The 22,033-nt window shown below is 36.0% G+C and overlaps 2 protein-coding genes across 2 annotated transcripts; both read right to left on the minus strand.

Moving 5' to 3' along the window:
- Nucleotides 1-3,123: 3,123 nt before the first annotated feature.
- Nucleotides 3,124-8,152, minus strand: LOC121416059. The gene is made up of 4 exons (XM_041609502.1): nt 7,832-8,152; nt 5,313-5,608; nt 4,789-4,890; nt 3,124-3,464 (listed from the first exon to the last, which is right to left on the minus strand). Exons 2-4 carry the CDS (start codon nt 5,596-5,598, stop codon nt 3,241-3,243), a joined length of 612 nt encoding a protein of 203 aa, XP_041465436.1. The 5' UTR covers nt 5,599-5,608; nt 7,832-8,152; the 3' UTR covers nt 3,124-3,240.
- A 2,399-nt stretch (nt 8,153-10,551) lies between these two features.
- On the minus strand, nt 10,552-14,309 carry LOC121416060. The gene is made up of 3 exons (XM_041609504.1): nt 14,050-14,309; nt 12,446-12,809; nt 10,552-11,331 (listed from the first exon to the last, which is right to left on the minus strand). The coding sequence occupies exons 2-3, from the start codon at nt 12,747-12,749 to the stop codon at nt 11,189-11,191; spliced, it is 447 nt and encodes a 148-aa protein (XP_041465438.1). The 5' UTR covers nt 12,750-12,809; nt 14,050-14,309; the 3' UTR covers nt 10,552-11,188.
- Between the last annotated feature and the right edge of the window lie 7,724 nt (nt 14,310-22,033).

Consider the following 22,033-nt stretch of genomic DNA (forward strand, 5'->3'; position numbering starts at 1 on the left):
TGATAGTTTCCCAATCAAAGTTGGAAAACGAAAGGTGTATAAAGAATGGTATACCCAGTTGTTGTGTGTCCGGACAATCAATTTTAGAAAGTCATTTGGAAAAAATTACAAGTAAAGTTTCATCCATTCTTATTACAAGACGTTAGGAAATATTATACAGAGTAGAAGATGATTATAACTATTGAATTCATATTTTTAGTGTAATCCAAAGACAAAAAAGAAGGCTTCAAAAAAATAAAGTGTCCGGACACCCGACCCCCATCCTACATTACGAATTAAGAAGGATAGAACACGATAAAAGGAAAACAAAACAAACACACGAAGATTAATATTATGGTATAGTACTAGTAGTAAAGAATTCATGTTATATTTCAGTGTGCTATTCAACTTCTTTTTAAAGAATAATAAATAAAATGCAATTTTAAGAAGAAAATGAACATTTTATTTTTTTTCAACATTGCTCTCTGAGACAAAACGTAGAAATACAATAAATGAATTTAATTAGCTGATGTTAGAAAACAAGTGTATAGTTTAAGCAAGATAGGACCATGGAGTTTCCAATGAGATAAATAAATAAATAGGCTTGCTGATCTATTTCCCTGATGAAAATAAAGAAGTTACAATGACCGGGTACAAGCAAAAGACTCCATAACCCCGATTTCAAGTGGTCCTAGTGCATTTACATCTCTTCAAAGCTGACACACATCCATGTGATATGAAATGTGGTGGGTGCATGTCACATGATACTTTTTTGAGGTTTACTCAACTGCTCATGGAGTTTGTTTCCAATCAAAGAGCTTCCAATACACTCTTAAAATGTTGGGTAACATACTGCAGTGGCGGATCCAGAGGGGGGCGCCCCGGGCGCGCGCCCCCCCCCCCTATTTTCGCCGGATTTTTTTTTTTTTTGGATGGTTATATTTACTGGATTGGTACAATGTAGTCAATTTCAAGGGCTAGATCTAGTCAAAACTATATTTTAACTTACGCTCATGGCCTTTGTGTTCGCACAAATGCACCTCTGTCATACTGTATTGCAATATGTTAATTCCGGAATTCCAGGGCGCGCAAGTCGATTGGTTGGAAAGTTGCACCACTTGTAATCGGGAGTTGCAGTGCAGTGACCAGTGTGAAGATGTTGGATTGGATATCATTTTTTCCCGAAATTTTGTGTTTTTTGTAACTTGCGTTTGTCCGTCTTTATGGCAAATACATGTAAATTGTAAGTAACAGATCGCGAGAGAAAGTGTCAACGATGCGAATGATAATGTCTATCCCCGAGATTATTCTTCACTCAAAGATGAAGCCCTATATCGGGCGCCACGTGCGCAGCATTATCATTCTGCCTTGGTCATGTACGTTTTCACTGAAATGTATAGGTCAGACATATTTGTATTTAATGTAAACTAACTTTTACACTTTCTGGTAGATTCAGAGGCATATTATCCAGGGCGCCCCAAATAAGTTTCGCCGAAGCAATCATTCCAACGAATTATCAAGGAGCAAAATTGTATATTCTCAATCACCAGTCGACCCCACTCCGCGTTTGCTGTGTATAGGCAGCTATATGTCAGCGTAAGGAGCGAAGATTTTATGTGACGGGGGGGTGGGGGTTGGGGGGGAGAATAAAAATACTTTCGTGCTGGGGAAAAACGTCCCGAGGACACATTGTGTATTGTTAAAAAGTAGAAATTGTGACATTAACCCCCCCCCCCTTAACCCATTTTTAATGTTTGATAATCTAGGTTTGCTGATTACAATATATCTTTAAAAAAAAATTGCCAGCAAAATCGAAAAAAATAATAGTTTTAAAAATCTAGGGGGGGGGACGACCTCCTCCGAAATATTTGAGGGAGAACACGTCCCCCGTCGTCCCCCACCCGATCGCTGCCGATGATATGCGCGTAAACCCAAATCCATCTGACCAAGGAGGTTGGTGGAAGACAGATTTCCCCCTCCCTGATGTGTTCCTCCGCGCACCCGTCCGATTGACGTGACTTGAGGCAACTTTGTGGTATAGTTTTAACAAGTGCTTCGTAAAAATTGATTATCTTATGTTAAAATAAATATAAATACAATTTCATCCTGGCTGGTCATAAGTTAAGATGGCAACGCGATGAGAGACTTTGAACGTAAACAATAAAAATGATGAGAATCCCCTTAAGAAGCATTATATTACTTTGAGGTTGTGCAGAATGACTGGATTATTGAAGATGATTTGAAAATAATACGAGGGAAAAGGTTGATTACCAGAAGATGATGTCGTTTTTTTCTGTAGTTTGTAACAATTTACTGTGCATTTTGGGGAAAAAACAACCAAATTTTATGCATGTTGCCATACGACTAAACAATTCTCGTTTGAAACACACAATATTAATACACAAATGACAATAAACAGAATGGATTATTCGGAACTTATCGATTACAAGTCTCAGTTTCGTATCATTTAAATTTGACGTTTCAATCACACGATGCAAGCAAGTGAAGAGCCTTTGCCAAATGTATGTTTTGAATGACCGCTTATACGGTGTGTGACTGGAAACCAGCTCCTAAATGAGTCAGTATGTGTCTTTTATTCATGAAGTTACAGTGATTTAAGTGTGCATTTTTTTTCTAAAGGTGCTCTAAAAATACGACTTTTGGACATGGTTTTTTGAAAAAGTCCTTGCCGTGGGAGGGGGGTATCCCCCTCCCACACCCTCCCCCCGCTCGGTCGCTTCGCTCCCTCGCCGCTGGCGCCCCCTCTATTTCAAAATCCTGGATCCGCCCCTGTACTGTCCACACAACAATTTATTGGTTGAAATATCTATCCAACTCTTGTTATAGTTTTCAACCAATAGAGTGTAGTTTCACCCAAAGCACACATTATTGGTTAAAAACTACCAAGAATTGGATAAGGTTTTAACCAATTGTGCTGTGTGGACAAGTATGTTGCCCAACAATTTTAAGAGTATACACAGCAAAAACTGTGGTGTTAACCGGTGTACATAGAGGACCACACCAGTTATTTTACACCGGTGTTAAATTGGTGGTGTTAGTTTTACACCTATAGGTGTTATTAAAACACCTTCTGTTGTTACATTTACACTCTTTAGTGTTATGTTTAATCTCTAGGATGTAATTTTAACACCTCAGGGTGTGGTCCTCTATTAACACCAATTGGTGTCAGTTTTAACACCGCAGTTTTTACAGTGTACATTTTCGATAAAATACGCTTGAGATGTGCGACTTGATTATCTTTTAATATAGAAATAAATAGACACCGACAGTGACCAATGTGACCATGACAATGGCTGCAAAGAACCGATGTGTAGGTAGCTTGTCGTGATCAGGGGGCGACGGGTGTGGAACACTGTATACGGGACGATTGGGAGGCTGGGTATCTGGTCTAACTGGCTGCCTATCATGACTGGTGGGATCTCTAACCATACTTGTCGTAGGTGGTACCTGCCGCTGCCTTGGTCCTTTTAAATAGATAATTAAAACAATAGGCTAGCTATTAAACGTTTGGAGTGTTAACAGAAAAATTATCATCGTGATAAGTACATTTAGTATTAACATGCATGATTAAGCAGTGATAACATTGGAAGTACACGTGTATATATAGGCAAAAAAAAATGTTATTTTGATATTTGTTATAAAATCCTTGGTTTTAATTACAGATATGCATTATAGTTTCAAATGAAAAATTATATGAAAAATATAGGTGAAGGGGATGGAGCTGGGCAGAGAGGAATAAATAGAGAAAGAAAGAAAGAAAGAAAGAAGGAAGGAGGGAGGGAGGGAGGGAGGGAGGGAGGAAGGAAGGAAGGGAGGGAGGAAGGAAGAAAGAAAGAAAGAAAGAAAGAAAGAAATAAATAGAGAAAGAAAGAAAGAAAGAAGGAAAGTAAGAAAGTAAGTAAGAAAGAAAGAAAGGTTTGAAAGGGAAAAAATAAATAAGAGACAAGGAAAGAGAAAATTATTTGAATAGATGAAAATGAATATGTGTCTACATTCGTATAAAAAAATATGTTGATTAATTTGTGTCTGACAGACCCCACCCACCCCCTTGCAATGAACAAAAAGGGGAAGGTCAAAATTAGCCAAATAATTTGTTACAATCTTACCAACGATTTTTGTTATTTTGTACGGACACATATCCACTAGGAAATTTATTTTGACCAACCTTTATTAAAGGACAAGTCCACCCCAACAAAACTTGATTTGAATAAAAAGAGAAAAATTCAAGCACAACACTGAAAATTTCATCAAAATCGGATGTAAAATAAGAAAGTTATGGCATTTTAAAGTTTCGCTTATTTTCAACAAAATAGTTATATGAACGAGCCAGTTACATCCAAATGAGAGAGTTGATGACATCACTCACTCACTATTTCTTTTGTATTTTATTATATGAAATATGAAATATTTTGATTTGTCGTCATTGTCATGTGAAATGAAGTTCCATTCCTCCCTGAACACGTGGAATTCTATTATTCTAACATTTTGTGCTTCAGGCAAGGAGGTCCTAATTGTCAAATTCGTAAAAATTGAAATATTGTATAATTCAAACAATAAAAACAAAAGAAATAGTGAGTGAGTTACATCATCGACTCTCTCATTTGGATGTAACTGGCTCGTTCATATAACTATTTTGTTGAAAATAAGCGAAACTTTGAAATGTCATAACTTTCTTATTTTACACCCGATTTTGATGAAATATTCAGCATTGTGCTTGTCTGATTTTTCTCTATTGATTCAAATCAACATTTTTCTGAGGTGGACTTGACCTTTAATATTATATTTTACCTGAATTGCCTGGTAGATCAGAAGGAGGAGTTGGTAGATCAAGTGGCTGGCCGATAACTGTATCAGCATGACTGGGTATAGGAATGTTGTACTTCATTAATTCTGGAAAGACGTAATACATACCGTACGTACATTAAGTCATATTTATATCTGGGTTTTTAATCCAAGCTTACAATCTATCCAATTTCCAGTTCTCTTCTTCCACACACCTTTCGTAACTCTTTCAGATGTGGTGACTTCGAATCATGCCCTATCTGCCTACGTTTTTTTTTCTTCTTCTTCTTCTTCTTCACAACAGCTATTTATCTACATATTAGTCACGTGTTTTGTATTGGGGACGAAAGTAGCATTTTTGTTTCTATGTAGGCCTAAACCTTTTATATCATCATTCTCATCACTTCAAATTTTATTCGGGCATGTGGCAGATTCAAATTATACTGATAACAAGAAGCAGGATAGCAACGAAAATAAAGGAATAGATTCATTAATAAATACATGTAGGTTTTTTTATTAATAGAACATACCTCTATCTACAATATCGGCAATAGACTTCAAGCGGTTGTTCAATAGTTTTGATCGTAGATTCAATGCGCTGTTAACATCGGTCCCATGTTCTTTAACATGATGGTTTAATAAAGTCATATATGCCTGCTGGGGGTTCATGCCAAGTATTGCTTGTTGTACTGCTGCGCTGCCTTTAGGACTTGAGACTCCCAAATAAATTGCGAAATTCGCTGGAGAAACCACTGCCAAGTCAATACTCTCAGATAACTCCAGCAGAAAAGGAGGATTAAGAATGTTATCTTTCATGATGCTTTATCTGCATGGAGAGGAATGAGAAATAACGGTATTAAAAAAAAGAAAGAAATGTAAGCATAATTATAGTAATTTGCAAATTATCAGGGATTATGATATCATGAAGATGTTCCAAAGGTCAATTAATTGTTATTCAAAGAATGTAAATTCAAAATGTTCCAAAGTTCCGTATCGTTTTGAGCTCAAGGGTTTATATTTCGAAATTCCTTCCAGTCGCGTAATATTCTTATTAGATAATTAGTTTCTTTTATTGCATTTATACTTTAAGAAATTTTAACATAAATGTCAATGATCACTGCAATATAAAACAACAGATATAAGCTATCCTTCAATACCTTCAGAATTTGACAAATTAAATTGAACTGGCCGTGAATCGAAATTATTATTAAATTTATGAAATGTATGTTTTCCCATGCAATTTCAGAATTTGACAAATTAAATTGAACTGGCCGTGAATCGAAATTATTATTAAATTTATGAAATATATGTTTTCCCGTGCAATTTCATATAGGAGTCACGTAAAAGTATTAAAGTGCATTTAAATTTACAAGTTATCGTTTTCCCAGAGATATCGGCTACTCAATCACCTGACTTGGCGCAAATGGATTTTGACACTTTTTCAAACAATGGCTGTTGTGCACTCAACCATATAACAACAACACCGAAACAAATTTACCGAGTGATAAAGGAATATCTACTCAGTCTATCCATACATGCTAAAAATTCTCTCTGAATCCCACATTTTCTTGAATAATACTTAATTCCAAAAGTTTAAAATTTTTCTGACTCGCACTGTATATTGTCCATTATTTTGTAAGGTTGGTTTTTTTTGGTATAATTTGTATTTTGTTCTTTTGCTGACAGCAACAATAAGGCTTCTCTGCCTTCTAGGCTGTCTCCTCATTTCATAAATCAATTCTATTTCTTGTCTATCCCTGTATCGATATGTTTGTAATGTTATTTTTAGTACATGAACGAAATAAATGCATATGAATGAATGAATGAATAGTCTTCCATATCACTTGACAATGCTGGCTGTGTGGGCATTTCTAACCATTGTTTACTTTCCCCTCTTTTTTGTTCTTTTCAACTTAAGTCAGTCCCAAGGGCGGATCCAGGGTTTTACTATTGAGGGGGGGATTTTGCTTACGAAAATTTTGACAACCTAAAAAGCGATTTTCACTGCATAAGTCGAGGTCATTTGTATGTCAAACATGGGGGATTTGCAAGGGGTGGCTCCATATACCATCAACCGGTGCCTTTATTCTGCCTTTATTATAGAAAGTAACATTATTATGTAGTACATTTTAATATTATTTCAAAATATTACTAACAGTATTGACTTTCACATTCAGACAGTCCACAAATGGTTATAATCTACTAATGAAACAATCTAAAGATGATAACTATATATGTAAACAATGCCTAGAAATATAGAGGAAATACTGTACTATCAGAACTCAAATACTTAACATGTATTAGGCTATGATGTTACTCCTATAAAACTAAATTTACTATACTACCAAGGAACAAGATTATTTTATCCGCTATACTACCAAAAAACATATATCTCCACTATATAGTGACTTGTTTGATTATCATTTTGCGCGGAAAATAGATTCATGTGAAAAATAATCAAACACAATGACAAATAACCGAGGCGATCATATAGCTATCACGAAATTAAATGGTAATAACATTAAAATAAATATGAAATTGAGCGGGACGAAAACCTATAATGCGTCCCTCTGTCTAATTTGTGTGTTATATAACTTCGGTGGTTTCGGTGTACTCTTGTGTAATTGAACAAATTTACTTTTCTTTCACAGATCTCGCTGTGAGGTCGAAATTTGTAAAATACAAGTAATTTTTTTATTGGTAAAATTATTTCTTAATCCCACGAATAACAAATTAGCTATATCTACCCTATTGATGCAAATCAAAACAATAGATAGAAATCATTTCAACAAGTTAACATCCTAACGCATGTGCCCATGCATGTCTACACATCAGTAAGCATATCTCATCGTCTTTTGTATCTTACGACGATTAAAAGAGGAAACTATATATGGCCGATACCACGGCGCAAAATGAAAGCAGATAATAATGTATACCACTATGTTTTCTTCGATTATATCATTGGATAAGCAAGTTTTTTCTTTTAAAATCACCACACTATATAGCATAAATATATGATAATTGAAAGAACGTATGGATGAATACTCACCTTTGCTCATAGAACTTTCCGGAGAATATAGAGGAGAGTGGCTAATATCGCCTATATTCGATTGATATAGCACACATAACAGGCTTGTCTATTTATCTATTGATCAGATGTTTGTGTATACTAGTTCATTACAGCTCTCGACCGTATACCAGACGCTCTCTCTGTGAGGGATTTCTTTTGTGCGCACCGCCTTTGTGACTAAGGACTTCGGAACCGATATTAACAAAAGGCATAATGAATTGAACTGGTATTCAAGAAGTGCAGTGAAAACAAGCCCATTGGTAACCTGTGGATCACTGGCATCTGTCTGAAAAGTGAAGAATATAATGTTGATTTCATTATAATCATATTCAATTGGTCTTTGTTAATAATTAATAAAATGGTTTTAATATGAGAGAGTGTGTGTGGGAGGTTGGCGTGTATAATGTGTACACCACACACACACACACACACACACACGCAGATACCAAAATCAGCAGATATCTGTAGATGTTATCAATATCAGTGATAAGGAAAATGAACTTGAATACACAAACTCTTTAAAAAAGGGCAGTTGTGATTTTTTTTAAGCTAACGTGACTCAAAGAGGAAATGATTGGGAATGGCTGTAAATGGACAGATTTTCAAAAGAATGAAATTGATGAAAGGACGCTGATATAATCATCATTAAGGTCTGTCATTTTCGGGAATTCCCCTCGACCCGTTTACTTACGTTGGTGTAGGCTGAATCATTTTGAGGTAACAAGCACCAATTGTGCTTCATCTAACAGGGTCTTAATTGTTATGTGATCATTAAAAAGTATAATTACTGATTTTGAATAGATTTACGAGAAAGCAGCAGTGGGTCCCCGATGGGTTTTGGCTCTAAACGGGATTTGACATATAAGTGGAACCCGGCTAGCCGCATCCTACACCAGCCTCCAGAGGCGTCGATCGTGGGGGGCAGGGGGGAGGCGATCGCCCCACCAATGAAAATATTGGGGGGCAAACATATCGTTTTGCCCCCCCCCCCCCATAATTTCCTAAGTGCAAAAATAAAATATGTTACACAGAAAACAGCAAGCGAGATTGAGATACACAACTCGTTCTTTATTTAAAATCGTGCTCAAAATGTCCCCTTTTCCAACTCGAATGTGAAAATTTTCAGCTCGCGCTTCGCGCTCGCATTAATTTATCGGTGAGATATGTGTCTCTTTCTCATGAGTCATTTATATATATATATATATATATATATATATATATATATCATACTGTATGAATAGGCCTATATGTGTGTGTGGGGTTGTTTGTTTTTTGTGGAACGTTGACTCATGATTCCCCCCCCCCCAATCTTAAAAATGGATCCAGGCCCCTGCCAGCCTCAGTCCACTTTTGACGGATGTCGTATCACCATCGTGCGAGGGAAAATTGCAATTAACAGTCAAGTCCATCCCAACAAAAGGTTTATTTGAATGAAGAGAGAAAAATCAAATGAACACATCACCGAAAATTTCATCAAAATAGATGTAAAATAATAAAGTTTCGACATTTTAAACATTCGCTTAATTTCACAAAACAGTAAGGAAAAAACACGTTATGACATCCCCATATACTTCATTGTTGGTACGCAAATGACCGATGATCTCATCCACTCTCTATTTATTCTGTATTTGATAATGATAAAATATAAGATATTAAAATTTTCCCCCATTTTAATGTAAAGCAAAGTTTTATCCCCCATGAGCATGTAAAAATACAATTGTTTTAAACATTTTGTAGTTCAGTCAAAGGGGTCCTTATACTGTCAAATCTGTAGAAATTGAAATATTGCACAATTCAAACAATATGAAACAGACGAAAAAGTGAGGGATATCATCGAATCACTCGATTTTTATATAACTGAGTGGTGCATATAGCTTTACCGTGAAAAAATGAGTGAAATTCATAACTTTCTTATAAGGCATCCGATTTTTGATGAAATTTTCAGTTATATGCTTGATTTTTCTCTATTGATTCAAATCAACTATAAAGAAAGTACAGTTGCTCTCCATGGATGTGATATGACATACATACATTGATTTGATGTCTAAAATTTACTTTAAAACCACAACTTTTATCCTGGCAAAATAACAGAAAGCAGTTTTATAAACCTTTTGTTGCCCAAACTTAGTATATGTTGTCCGACACTAGATTTGCTTCCTCTCTGCATGCGCCCCCTGTCGCCTTCACTCAATGTGCTTCCTCTGTCCACCCCCCCCCCCCCCCTCTCTCTCTCTCTTCCCCTCTTTTCCTTACATTCACCAAGGAAACTATAGCTCCCAGTTTCTTATCCTTCAAAACGAAGAGAAGTTGTCTAGCTGTGGGATCAGACATTTTTTCAGACGACAAAAATAACGCCGCCAGCCCCCATCCAAATCTTTCATTTTTGAGGAATTGTTCATAACAAACCGTCCTTAAGACTTCTATGAACAATAATTTTATTTTAAGGTCTTATTGGAAGCAAAAAAAGTAACAATTGATTTATATTATACACCACATGAAAGCTCGAGTGAGCTATCAATGAAAATAATAGTTCATTGCGCTCTTTGTTGGTCTAAATGTACAGCGTCCAAAATAGGAAAATACGTGTGTTTGCGTTTATATATGAGAAAAATTATATTTTCACATTCAATTTGCATATTTACTCATCTAGCACATCTCTTTTGTACAGTAAAATAACATTACATATGTTTTATTTATACAGTGATAATCTTTATTTTTGTAATTTGTTTGTCTGACTCTTCTTTCGACATGACTGCTATGTCGGGTAAATTACCCGATGGTAGTTACCATCGGATGGCAAAGTTACCATTAAAGTAATTTTTAGGCAACGGGGCCATGCAGGAACATTTTCAATCAGTGAGGTTCCTATTTACCAATTCAAATTATCGACGTTAACCGGATTAGGTGAAGTCATTGTCACTGTTAGATGCTCTCACGGGAAACGCATATTATTCCCTCTTCAATGGTTCGTTAAAAGTGTATTAGGTTTCAAGAAAGAGTTTCATCAAAGTGTGATAAAACACACGGGACACGCGGTCAAGTTTGATAAGAATGGCTCATGAACGGCAACCGATACAAGTTCAGGAGGTGCCGTGGCCGAGTGGTCTCAGGCGCCTGGTTATACGTAGAAAGTCCGGGGTTCGATCCCCGGCCGGCCACATGGATTCATTGCAAGATGGCACTCGGTCCTATCAAGGCAAGACAGTCAGCAAATCATGCTACCATCCCTTCTAAAAGAAATGCACCATTTTATCCTAGACGAGTTCACATCAAGACACCTTCCTTCGAGCTCCCACACTGAGGTAATATTTTCTTTTGAGTCTTGACCAATGGCTTTTAAGAGAAGTCTCGATAGTTGATGTATGTGATAGCCAGAAAGGCTACCACTATTGTTGTGACTAATGTAATAATTCTGTCTGTTGTCGATTGTGGCTGTGGCTCGTGGGTGTGACCATGTTTGACAGACTTCTTGGTAGATTCTGCATAAAAAGAAGACAAGATCATCTTTGTCATAATTTATTGTGATTCTCTGAAATTCCTCTTTTTATCATTTTTCCCTAACAAGACATATTGTATTGAGTGTGTATAATGCGACTGGCTCCCTCATATAACCATTTTCATCACAATGTCATTCAAAAGATAATTGTTCCTACAATCACGACAATTACCCTAGAATACTTTGTAAACTACTGTTTACAGCTCAATTGGTGTTTTACACCTTCTTATTACATGTATCAATGATTAAGTCTTATTTTTTTTTATTTAAACATGACCCCGAGCTTTGCTTGATGATATTATAATAAGTTTATGAAATCGGCGAAATTATGACTTTTCGTGGCATTCAAATTGCAATACAAATCTGATGTTTCTCTATTTGTCAACAGTTTTGGTGTTCACTTGGTCTTTAAAGGGGAATCCAACCCAAATAAAAACTTGTTTTTAGAAGGAAAAGAAAAATCAGACAAGTTGATAGGTGAAAGTTTGAACAATATTGGACAAACAAAAAGAAAGATATGAATTTTTAAAAGTTGTAAATATTGGAAATCACTATACCCATGCATGGAGATTTCAAATTGGCCGCATGTGGGATGTCATAGTGATGTAAGGCAAGGACTGGCTTCCATGTACTCCAATACGTATTATGGCTAAAATGCCATTTTTCCCAAAAAGTTTTATTTCAAATTTTATTTTTCTTTCATGAGGACATAAAACAATATACTACATGGGTTATATTTAGATTACTGCCCCAGAGAAATGGGTACTTAGGAGAAAACCACAAATCCCTGATAAAAAAGTACATGGCCTATGGGAAAGTTGTCCTTGCCCCTTGTCATAATTTACTTACCCAGTTGCCAATTTGAAATCTACATAGTATTAGTGATCTCAATTTTAAAGCAGCTATAACTTTCTTATTGCTTGTCCAATTTCTTTCAAACTTTCACCATTCTGTTTAATTTATTTTTCTCCTTCCCAACACAACATTTTATGGCCAAGGCTGGATTCCCCTTTAAACATTACTAATGTTACTTCATAATAACAAAAAATTAACAATTCAAAAAATATCATGTGAATGATAATCTATTTTATATTTACCTTCCTTGAGATCATCCGCCATCTTGGAATAACCGTTCTTTGTCAGGGTCGTCTTCAGCTTTTTAACCGCCTTATCATCGTTCCCTTGTTCGTTTACCCACTCGTTGAGAAGATGGCGTGTTGCATCTACAAGATTCGATGGCTTGCTTCCGATCAGGGTTAGCGCCTGGTCGACGATTTCTTTGTTGAGTTCAAGGGAGAGTCCAAAGGATTGTATCGTGTCTTCTTTACCGACGTCATTGACTTCGATATGATTTGCTATGCGGAGAATAACGTCGGTGTTGAGGGATGTTGTTTCAGCCATGCCCACAGTAGAAATGTTGGCCTATAGGAATGACGAGTTGTTCGGAGATTCACTTGCAAACTGATAAAAGAACAAGGCAATGAAGAGTTTTACCATTGAAGCTGCAGCTTTACAAACACAATAATGTATAAATGGTGATTTAAAAAATCATAGGAAACGCAACATTCATATTTGTTTATGTGGCGAAGATCAAATCAGTAACCAAAAAAGAAATATCAGGTGAAAGTAGAGTCTACAACGTAGGTATAGTAGCATTTCACTGAATGGAACCTAGGTTTCTATTGTAAATATAAACTGTTCTGGAGCTTGGTTTAATCATATAAAAACACATTGGACATATCATCCCCCGAAAAAAAAAAATGGAAGAAAAATTAAGAAAAGAAACGAAACGAAGAAAAAAGGGTAGAATTAAAGGAACACCGGGAGAGGCTGATTTAAGTTCTTTGGCATTCTTAACAATTAACCTTTTCTTCACTTCACATAGTATTATAAAGGCCTATGTAGTGTTTTTCTTCAGTTTTCACTAATTTTTCTTTGGCTCTATCTTTCTTCCGTATAGCTTTAACGTGTTTGCTAGTTAATAGATTACAATTTAGTTCATACTAATATCGAAATAAAAAAAAGTCCCATCAGTTGTTTTTTTTTTCAGGATCGAAATTACAAGTAAATTGACACTGTTTGGTGCCCTGTTGATGGTATCAATAATTAAAAAGGTGCGTGAAATTTTGATGGAAGATGGTAGTAAGCATATAACTTAGAGGACTCGGTGATGTTTTTTTTCAATGATCACAGCCGGCGATGGAGAATGGTAGAATTTGTATGTCACTAAAAACATCAAGATGTGAACGAAGCAATATCCATTTCTTATATGCTACTTTATAATTTTATATTCCTTTCTTGTAAACGGACAGTTGCTTGCTCAAAATATGTACGCCTTTTGTTTGTTTGTATTTAAAAAACCAATACAACGTATGGCTATTACGTTGACCATTTTTAAATATATCATCCATGCTTTTAGCCGTACACAGGGGTCGCGGAAGCGGAGGGGGGGGCTTCACCCCAAATTTTCTTTCCAAAACCGTGTACATAAATGTACTAATGACCATATGATTGTGATTTTATGCACTTGGTCAGCCCACCCCCCCCCCCCCCTAATTTGAAAACCGTTCCGCGACCCCTGACATAATGCAAATACTATACATTAAACATATTTGCTTGAATTGGAATATACTGGGCTGAACTGATGGAAATGTATTGAACAGTATTGCATTTAATATCATGACGTCAAACACAAGCTTACCTCTTCTTTACCCTTATCATACAGGAATCTCACCGACTCTGTTTCCCGCCGTTGCTGATCAGTGTTACTATCTCTTTAGATCGGGATCAGCATGATCACTTTGGTAAGAGTTGCATTTATCTTTGGTGTCACTAATTTCTATCACTCGTAGACCTCAATCATGAGTAAAACGCCAATATTTTCTGTACACGTTGCACCCTGAATCAATCCTTCCCCTCGCTGTAAACAAGGTATATTGTGCTTCATACAGCACAAGGCGGGTATTCTGAATGAAGAATGGCTTCTACGGATGATTGAACCATCATAAAAGGGACCTTTGTGCAATCATTCAATGTTTGAACAATCGTGTCAGCTTTTTTTTACACGATATAGGGGCTTGGGCCGGCTGATCACAATAACTTCATATTTTTCAAAATTAAGGGATATTTGAAATGAGATTTGTTCCATGTATTTAATGAATATATAAGTATACTGTCAAAAGCCAATTATACCCAATTAAGTCAAAATTTGTTTTCAATAAATAATTATTAAAGAGCAAAGTGAGAAAAAACAGTTCGAGGGATTAACGCTGAAAATTTAGGTCGTCTCAGTCGAATGTTAAGTCAGAAAATATGAGTTAAAGATGATAGCGAAATATACTCACTATTTGTATAAGAGCTTAATTATTTCTTCATAAATAATATGTGAAACACGGTTTCATTTCTCCCTGCATGACCATGTGGAATATTGCCACGCTGTCATTATTAAACACAGTTTCCTTGTTGTTAAATCTACCAAAAAATAAAATAGTCCTTATTAATTCATCTAGCAATATATAAAAGAAATAGTGTGTATGTGACATGATTAACTGTCTCATTTGCATATCACTCGTGTTGTCTATTTAACTGTTTTATAAGAACCAAGAAGAAAATTTACAGTACCATTACGTTCTTAAGTTACATCCAATTTTGATTCAGCATTACGCTTGTTTGAATTTTCTTTAGTTATGCCTATTCAGAATTTATTCAAATCAAATTTTAGTTTGGTGGACTTGACCTCAAATATGAATCCATGTGTACTGATGACCATGATTGTCGATCAGTGTTCGTGGTTGGGGGGGGGGGGTTGGGGTAGGGGTGACACTATTAAGGAAATATTTTTGTTTTGAACGGGGTGGGGGGGGTCAGTGGTGTAACGAGTCTAAAATTAATAGGGGACCAGACCCGTGGCAAAGGGTCAAAAATTATTTTTTTTAAAGCTCAGCGAGCGAGCAAGAATTTTGACATTTTATTACAAAAATTTAATTTTGTGATAGATTTTGACACGACATTTAAAACAAAATATTGAAAATAATATGACATATTTCACCCTATTCATTTTCTTCTTTTTTCCCCTTTCTTGGTCGCGAAACTTTTCTCTTTTTCTAATGCAATGTACCCCAAGCCCCGGTCCACATCTGTTCATCAGCGGAGGGGAGGTAGTTCTTAAGACTAACTGTAAGTTTTAATAATGTTAATTTTATTTCTACAACAAAACTAGGAACTTCGTGCATTTAAGGACTATGGTATATTAGGGGACAGGTCCATTCCAACAAAAAGTTGACTCAGATATAAAGAGAAAATCCAACAAGCGCATTATTGAAAATTTCTCAAAATCGGATAATGTAAAAAAAAAGAAAGTTATGAAATGTTAGTTTCGCTTAAATTCATAAAATAGTTATATGCACATCCTGGTCGATATGCAAATGAGGAGACTGGTGGCATCATCCACTCACTATTTCTTTTGTATTTATTATAGGAAATACGAAATATCATAATTTTCTTCTCATTGTCAGCTAAGTAAAACTGGGCGTTGTGGCGTGCATGCGCCTGTAATCCAAGCTGTGGGGAAGTTACAAATTGATGCAGAGGTTCGAGGTTCGAGCCCTGATCACGTCTTTCGGATGGTGACGTTAAAGGTCGGTCCAGACGTAAATAATCATACCTGATTGATACACGTCTGACAAAACTCAAATACACACACTAGGTAAAACATCGATTAATTCCTCCCTGAACATGTGAAATTAGCATTCTTGAATTAAATATGGTTAAGGCAAGTAGGTCTTTATTGTTAAATTTTTAAAAATGAAATATTGTATAATTCAAACAATAAAAAACAAAAGAAATAGTGAGTGGGGAACATCATCAACTGTGTCTCATTTGCATATCACCCGCACTTACAACTGTTTTGTGAAAAATAAGCGAAACTATAAAATGTCATAACTTTTTTTATTTTACATCGGATTTTGATGACATTTTCAGCGTTATGCTAGTATGATTTTTCTCTATTTATTCAAATCAACATTTTTCTGGGATAGACTTGAACTTTAAAGGTAAAGTCCACCCAAGACTCTAAACAATGTTGGGTAAATGTGCTCCATGAGGGTAATGATGTGTCCAACCAACATTGGATATTTCTTTTGGGCATTTTTATTTATCCAGTGTGATGAATATTTTGCCCATTTTAAAGGAATTGCTGCTTATTGTCTCGCGAGCGAGACTATAGGCGCCGCTTTTCCGACGGCGGCGGCGTCAACATCAAATCTTAACTTAAGGTTAAATTTTTGAAATGACATCATAACTTAGAAAGTATATGGACCTAGTTCATGAAATTTGGACATAAGGTTAATCAAGTATCACCATACATCCTGCATGAGTTTCACGTCACATGAGCAAAGTCAAAGGTCACTTAGGGTCAATGAACTTTGGTCAAGTTGAGGGTATTTGATGAATTACTGTCATAACTTTGGAAATTTATGGATCTAGTTCATGAAACTTGGACACAAGGTTAATCAAGTATTAGTGAACATCCTGCATGAGTTTCACGTCACATGAGCAAGGTCAAAGGTCATTTAGGGTCAATGAACTTTGGTCAAGTTGAGGGTATTTGATGAATTACTGTCATAACTTTGGAAATTTATGGATCTATTTCATGAAACTTGGACATTAGGTCAATCAAGTATACCACTGAATATCCTTTGCGAGTTTCAGGTCACATGACCATGGTCAGTGGTCATTAAGGTCAATGAACTTTGGCCGTTTTGGGGGTATTTGTTAAATTACCATTCTAACTCTGAAAGTTTATGGATGTGGTTCATAAAACTTGGACATAAGAGCGGGCGCGCTGGAACACTTCATTTTTTTTTTTTTGGGGGGGGGGCAAAATCCCGAAGGGGGCACCATATTTTTGATAGCGTGAGATACCGAAGCGATCGAGCAGGAGAGGGTTTGGGACCCCCACGGTAAGCATTCAAAAATGAATTTCTTGAGAATTATAGAATTCACTGATACGAAAGACTTTACTCATAATAAATGAAATCTACGCGAAAACCGATCGCTTCGGAATTTGGTTTTCGTGTCTGATCAATTATATTGCGCATTACGCTTATATTGACTCAAAATACCAGAAATTACATTTTTCATTCAATATCCTTTCAGAAATATTTATTTATGTACATTTACATACACGGAAGACGCAAAAGAGCACAATCATCATGAGTTTCAAGTAATTCCTGTCAGAACAAGGAGTGTATTAAGCAGAAGATCCGTAACAACAGAAACAAAATAAATTCTGATGAATGTCTTTTAAAATTCAAAATATACTGTTCTGACGTGGCAGACGTCGTTAAGCACTTAAATCCAAATTCTATGCAAATCATTTCTGACATCAGCATTGGAGATAGTCCCTGATTATCCATGCATGCATGGGCAATACGTTTCATATTTTGTAACTGGAGGAAAAAGAAATATGACAAGCTTAATTGTCTAACAATTTAAAACTTTTCTGAAAATTATTAAAGTTTAAAACATTACTCGATTTATGTGTTTCCTTTTGCATGTTTTGTATGGCTGGGAAGCAATTTTGGATGACTCCTTCAAAATCTTCTTTTTTCTTTACATATTTTCTGGGGAAAATGTGACCATAACTACGAAATGATGAATATCAATTCCAGGAAATGTTCATTTGTAAATAAGCATGAACTGGTTAACAATCTAACACAGTTCATAATGTACATTATGAAACATTATTTAGAAGAAAACAATTACATTCCAATAGCGGATGTGGTTGACGGTACACCATTGGAGTTTTCGAAAAAGTGGATAGAGGAAGAAGTAAAATTGATCGGAGAGGACGTGGACAGTTGATAGTCGAGTCATTTTTGTTTAAATGAGCGTATATAGTCCTGAAAAAGACAGTAAACCAGAAAAGGTTGAAGAGTCTGATCCTGCTCTGCACTCCATTCGCCGACTCGAGCTAGCATCTTGTCATTTATCCACAGGGGCGTCGATCCATTTTTCAGATGGGAGGGGGAGGGAATCATGAATCAACTTCCCAAAGGCACTCGATCACCCGAAACATACTCACACGCACATACAAATCTATATATAAATACATACATATATATACATATGACTCATGAGATAGAGACACATATTTCACCAACAAATTAATGTGAGCGCGAAGCGCGAGCTGAATTTTTTTTTAGTGTACTGACCTGAAAACAGGATTAAAGTGACTGTTTAGGACTATTTGTAGTAACTTATGAGGAGGATACATATCTCTCTACACAGATAGTGCGAGTGCCGAGAGCGAGCTGAAATTTCTTTATATTCTGACCTGAAAGCTTGATATTCTAAGCATTTTTGTACCAATGATTAAGATGGGTATCTAAAAAAAATAGATGCGAGCGCGAAACGCGAGCTGAAAATTTTGATATTTAATTCGGTCTGAAAAAAATGACAGTTTAATGGACGTTTTTGATAAAGTACAAGATATATATCCAATAAAAAAATATTAGAGTTCTTTTGAGATTTAATAAGAACTCAAAACGGGACATTCTATGTACCTATTTAATCATGTAAAGTATAGGTTTTTTTGTTACAGAAATGATGCGAGCGCGAAGCGCGAGCAGAAAATTTTTATATTCCAATCTGAAAAGCGGACACTTTGAGCACGATTTTAAATAAAGAACGAGTTGTGTATCTCAATCTCACTTGCTGATTTCTGTGTAACATTACAATCTTATTTAATTTTTTTGTACATGCAGAATAATTGGGGGTGGGGCAAAGCGATATGTTTGCCCCCCCCCTCCCCAAAATTTTCATTGGTGGGGCGATCGCCCCCCCCCCTCCGGGATCGACGCCTCTGTTTATCCAATAATCCAACTACTCAAGCCTCTTTAACTCTTTAACCCTTTCTGTTTTACAGTCATTTTCATATTCCATATATTGCTCGAGTAACTAGCGTTCACGTGCGTTAGTGATATCGGGTCCGGTCTGAGCGTTTCTTGGCGACCGCGCGTTTGTTAGCCGACACAGCGAGCATGCATTGGTGAACCACTTTCAATTTGCCATTCGGTTTTAGTCTGAAATGTATTCATTAAAAGGTTAAACGTTATCACACTGTAATAAGATGGAAAAAGGGGCTTATCAAAGGTATGTTTCACAGAGGGACATGTTCGTCAAAAGACGCAAGGCTTACTATGATATGTAATTGCCCCATCAGGGGCGATTTTTTTTTCAATTTTGACAATGGAAATGACAATTTTTAGGCAGAAAAGTGCCTTCATGGTTTACTTTTGTCCTTGGATAATTTATCATTTTCTACTCTCAGGGGGGGCACATGGGGGGCAAAATCTCGTTTTGCCCCCCCCCCAGAAAAAAAATTATTTGGGGGGGCAAGTGCCCCCCCCCGTTTCCGGCGCCCTTGCATAAGAGTAATCAAGTATCACTCAACATCCCCTGTGAGTTTCAGGTCACAAAAGCAAGGTCAAAAGTCAGTTAAGGTCAATAAACTTAGGCCATGTTGGGGGTAATTGTTGAATTGCCGTCATAACTTTGACAGTTTATGGATAGAGTGAATGAAAAATGTGGACATGGGTGTAGTTGAAGTCTTAAGTCACCGTTCAAATGTCGTTTATGGTCAGTGAACGTGGTATTATGTCATTATATGAATGGTGTTTTTGTGAATGATTATTTTATAGTAGATTTCAAAGTTACACTGCTGCTATATTAAAACGCAAAATGCAGGCGAGACTGCCAGAGGCGTTCCACTTGTTTTTTAACCTTACAGGACAATATGCTTTCCGAATTGGGTAAAATACTGCCCGAAATTGCCTTGGACACATAATTACCCTCGTGGTGGTAAAAATGTACGCAATACTTTTTTTACAGTGCAGAAAAATGTTAAGAATATAGTCCTTACTCTCAACAGAGAGTAAAATCAAACAAGCTTATCGCTGAAAGTTTCATCAAAATCGGATGTAAAATAAGAAAGTATGACATTTTAAAGTTTCGCTTATTAATCACAAAGTAGTTGCATGCACAACTCAGTGTCATGCAAATAAGAGAGTCGATGATGTCCCTGACTCGCTATTTCTTTGCTATTTCTTTTGTTTTTTATTGTTTGAATTATACAATATTTCAATTTTTGCCAATTTTATAACAAGCATGATAAGGACCAATTTTACCAAACCATTAAATGTTAAAACAAAATTGTAATTCCATATATTAAGGGAGGAAAAATTCTTTCACATGACGACGGAAGAAAATTAGGATAGGGATTTCATAATACTTCAGATCATAAAATACAAAAGCCTAGTGAGTCATTGACATCATCAGTCCCCGCATTTTTATACATTCAGGATGTGCATATAATCTGTTTTGTAAAATTAAGCAAAATTTTAAAATGTCATAATTTTCTTATTTAACATTCGATTTTGATAAAATTTTCAGTGTTAGGCCTATGCTTGTTGGATTTTTCTCTTTTTATTCAAATTATTTTTTTGTTGGGGTGGACTTGTCCTGCGTTATTGCGAGTGCCAAAAATGTGAGTGGGAACTGTTGTGTGTGTTTTGTGTGTTTATTTAAGTTTTTTGTCAGACATGTATCAATCAGATATGATTATTTGCGTCTGGACCAACCTTTAAGGGCACACGAGAGTAATTCATCTGCGCGCAAAGCAGTGCCGGACAGGCGTAAGTAAAGATCACATGACTTTATTGATTAAAATAATTCATTAAAAATAGATCAAATGTTTGTATATCAAAAGAAAAACAATAGAGATAATGCTATGTTCATATTCTTTCAAGGCGTTTGGGGAGGCTAGACTGCATTTTTGTATTTCATTTTAATTATTATTACCCACAATGCAGTTCTGGTTTTTCTGGCAATGAACTGGCCGAAATTATGGTTAGTCTTATTTCAGGCCATTTAGCTTTTGATTGAGCTGGGCAAGTACCTGATTAACATATCAAGTCTTAATGTACTGTTATTTTTTACTAATGTCAGTGAATTAAAGCAAAATCTATCGATGGATTGATTTTTAATGTTTTTTTAATGAGCTATGATATAACACGTGAGTGAATGGGGGTCTGTAATACTCATGTGTGCCCTTAATGACACCATCCGAAAGACGAAATAATTGATTTTGCTGGCGCCTGCTGGCGCTGTTCACAAATAGGCGAAAATATGCGTTGCTAATTTGCTCGCTCAGCACTGGATTTTTCAGCTTGTGACCTTTTTCTACTCTGATATCAAAGCAACGTTCTAAGGTTTGATGAGCTCTGGATACTTTGGAAAGGATATGGAATTTACTGAAGCCTGAGGCGGAAAAGCCGTCCAGATGATTGACTCCTAGGTTTATGTGACATCGTAAATCAGGGTTGGCATGACTTAAATGAGAATATAAAACTGAATTACACTTCGTTAATTTACACTTTGTTAATTTCAGCGGGAATGTGTTTTTGTTTAATCATTGTTTAGGATACTGGAGCACTTAAAATTCGAATCTTCTAAGTTGTGTTTTACTGGTATAAGTTACTTCTCTAGATTATATTCAATTATGAATTCAACCATCATGTGATTGTTAAGATTTAAAACTCATATGCCCTCAAAAAGTAGCATAGGCGAAAACTACGCCAGAGAGCGTGAAGACAATCAATACCAATGTTACTGCAATGTATTGT

The sequence above is a fragment of the Lytechinus variegatus genome, chromosome 5 (genome assembly GCF_018143015.1).
Source record: "Lytechinus variegatus isolate NC3 chromosome 5, Lvar_3.0, whole genome shotgun sequence".
Taxonomy (NCBI): domain Eukaryota; kingdom Metazoa; phylum Echinodermata; class Echinoidea; order Temnopleuroida; family Toxopneustidae; genus Lytechinus; species Lytechinus variegatus.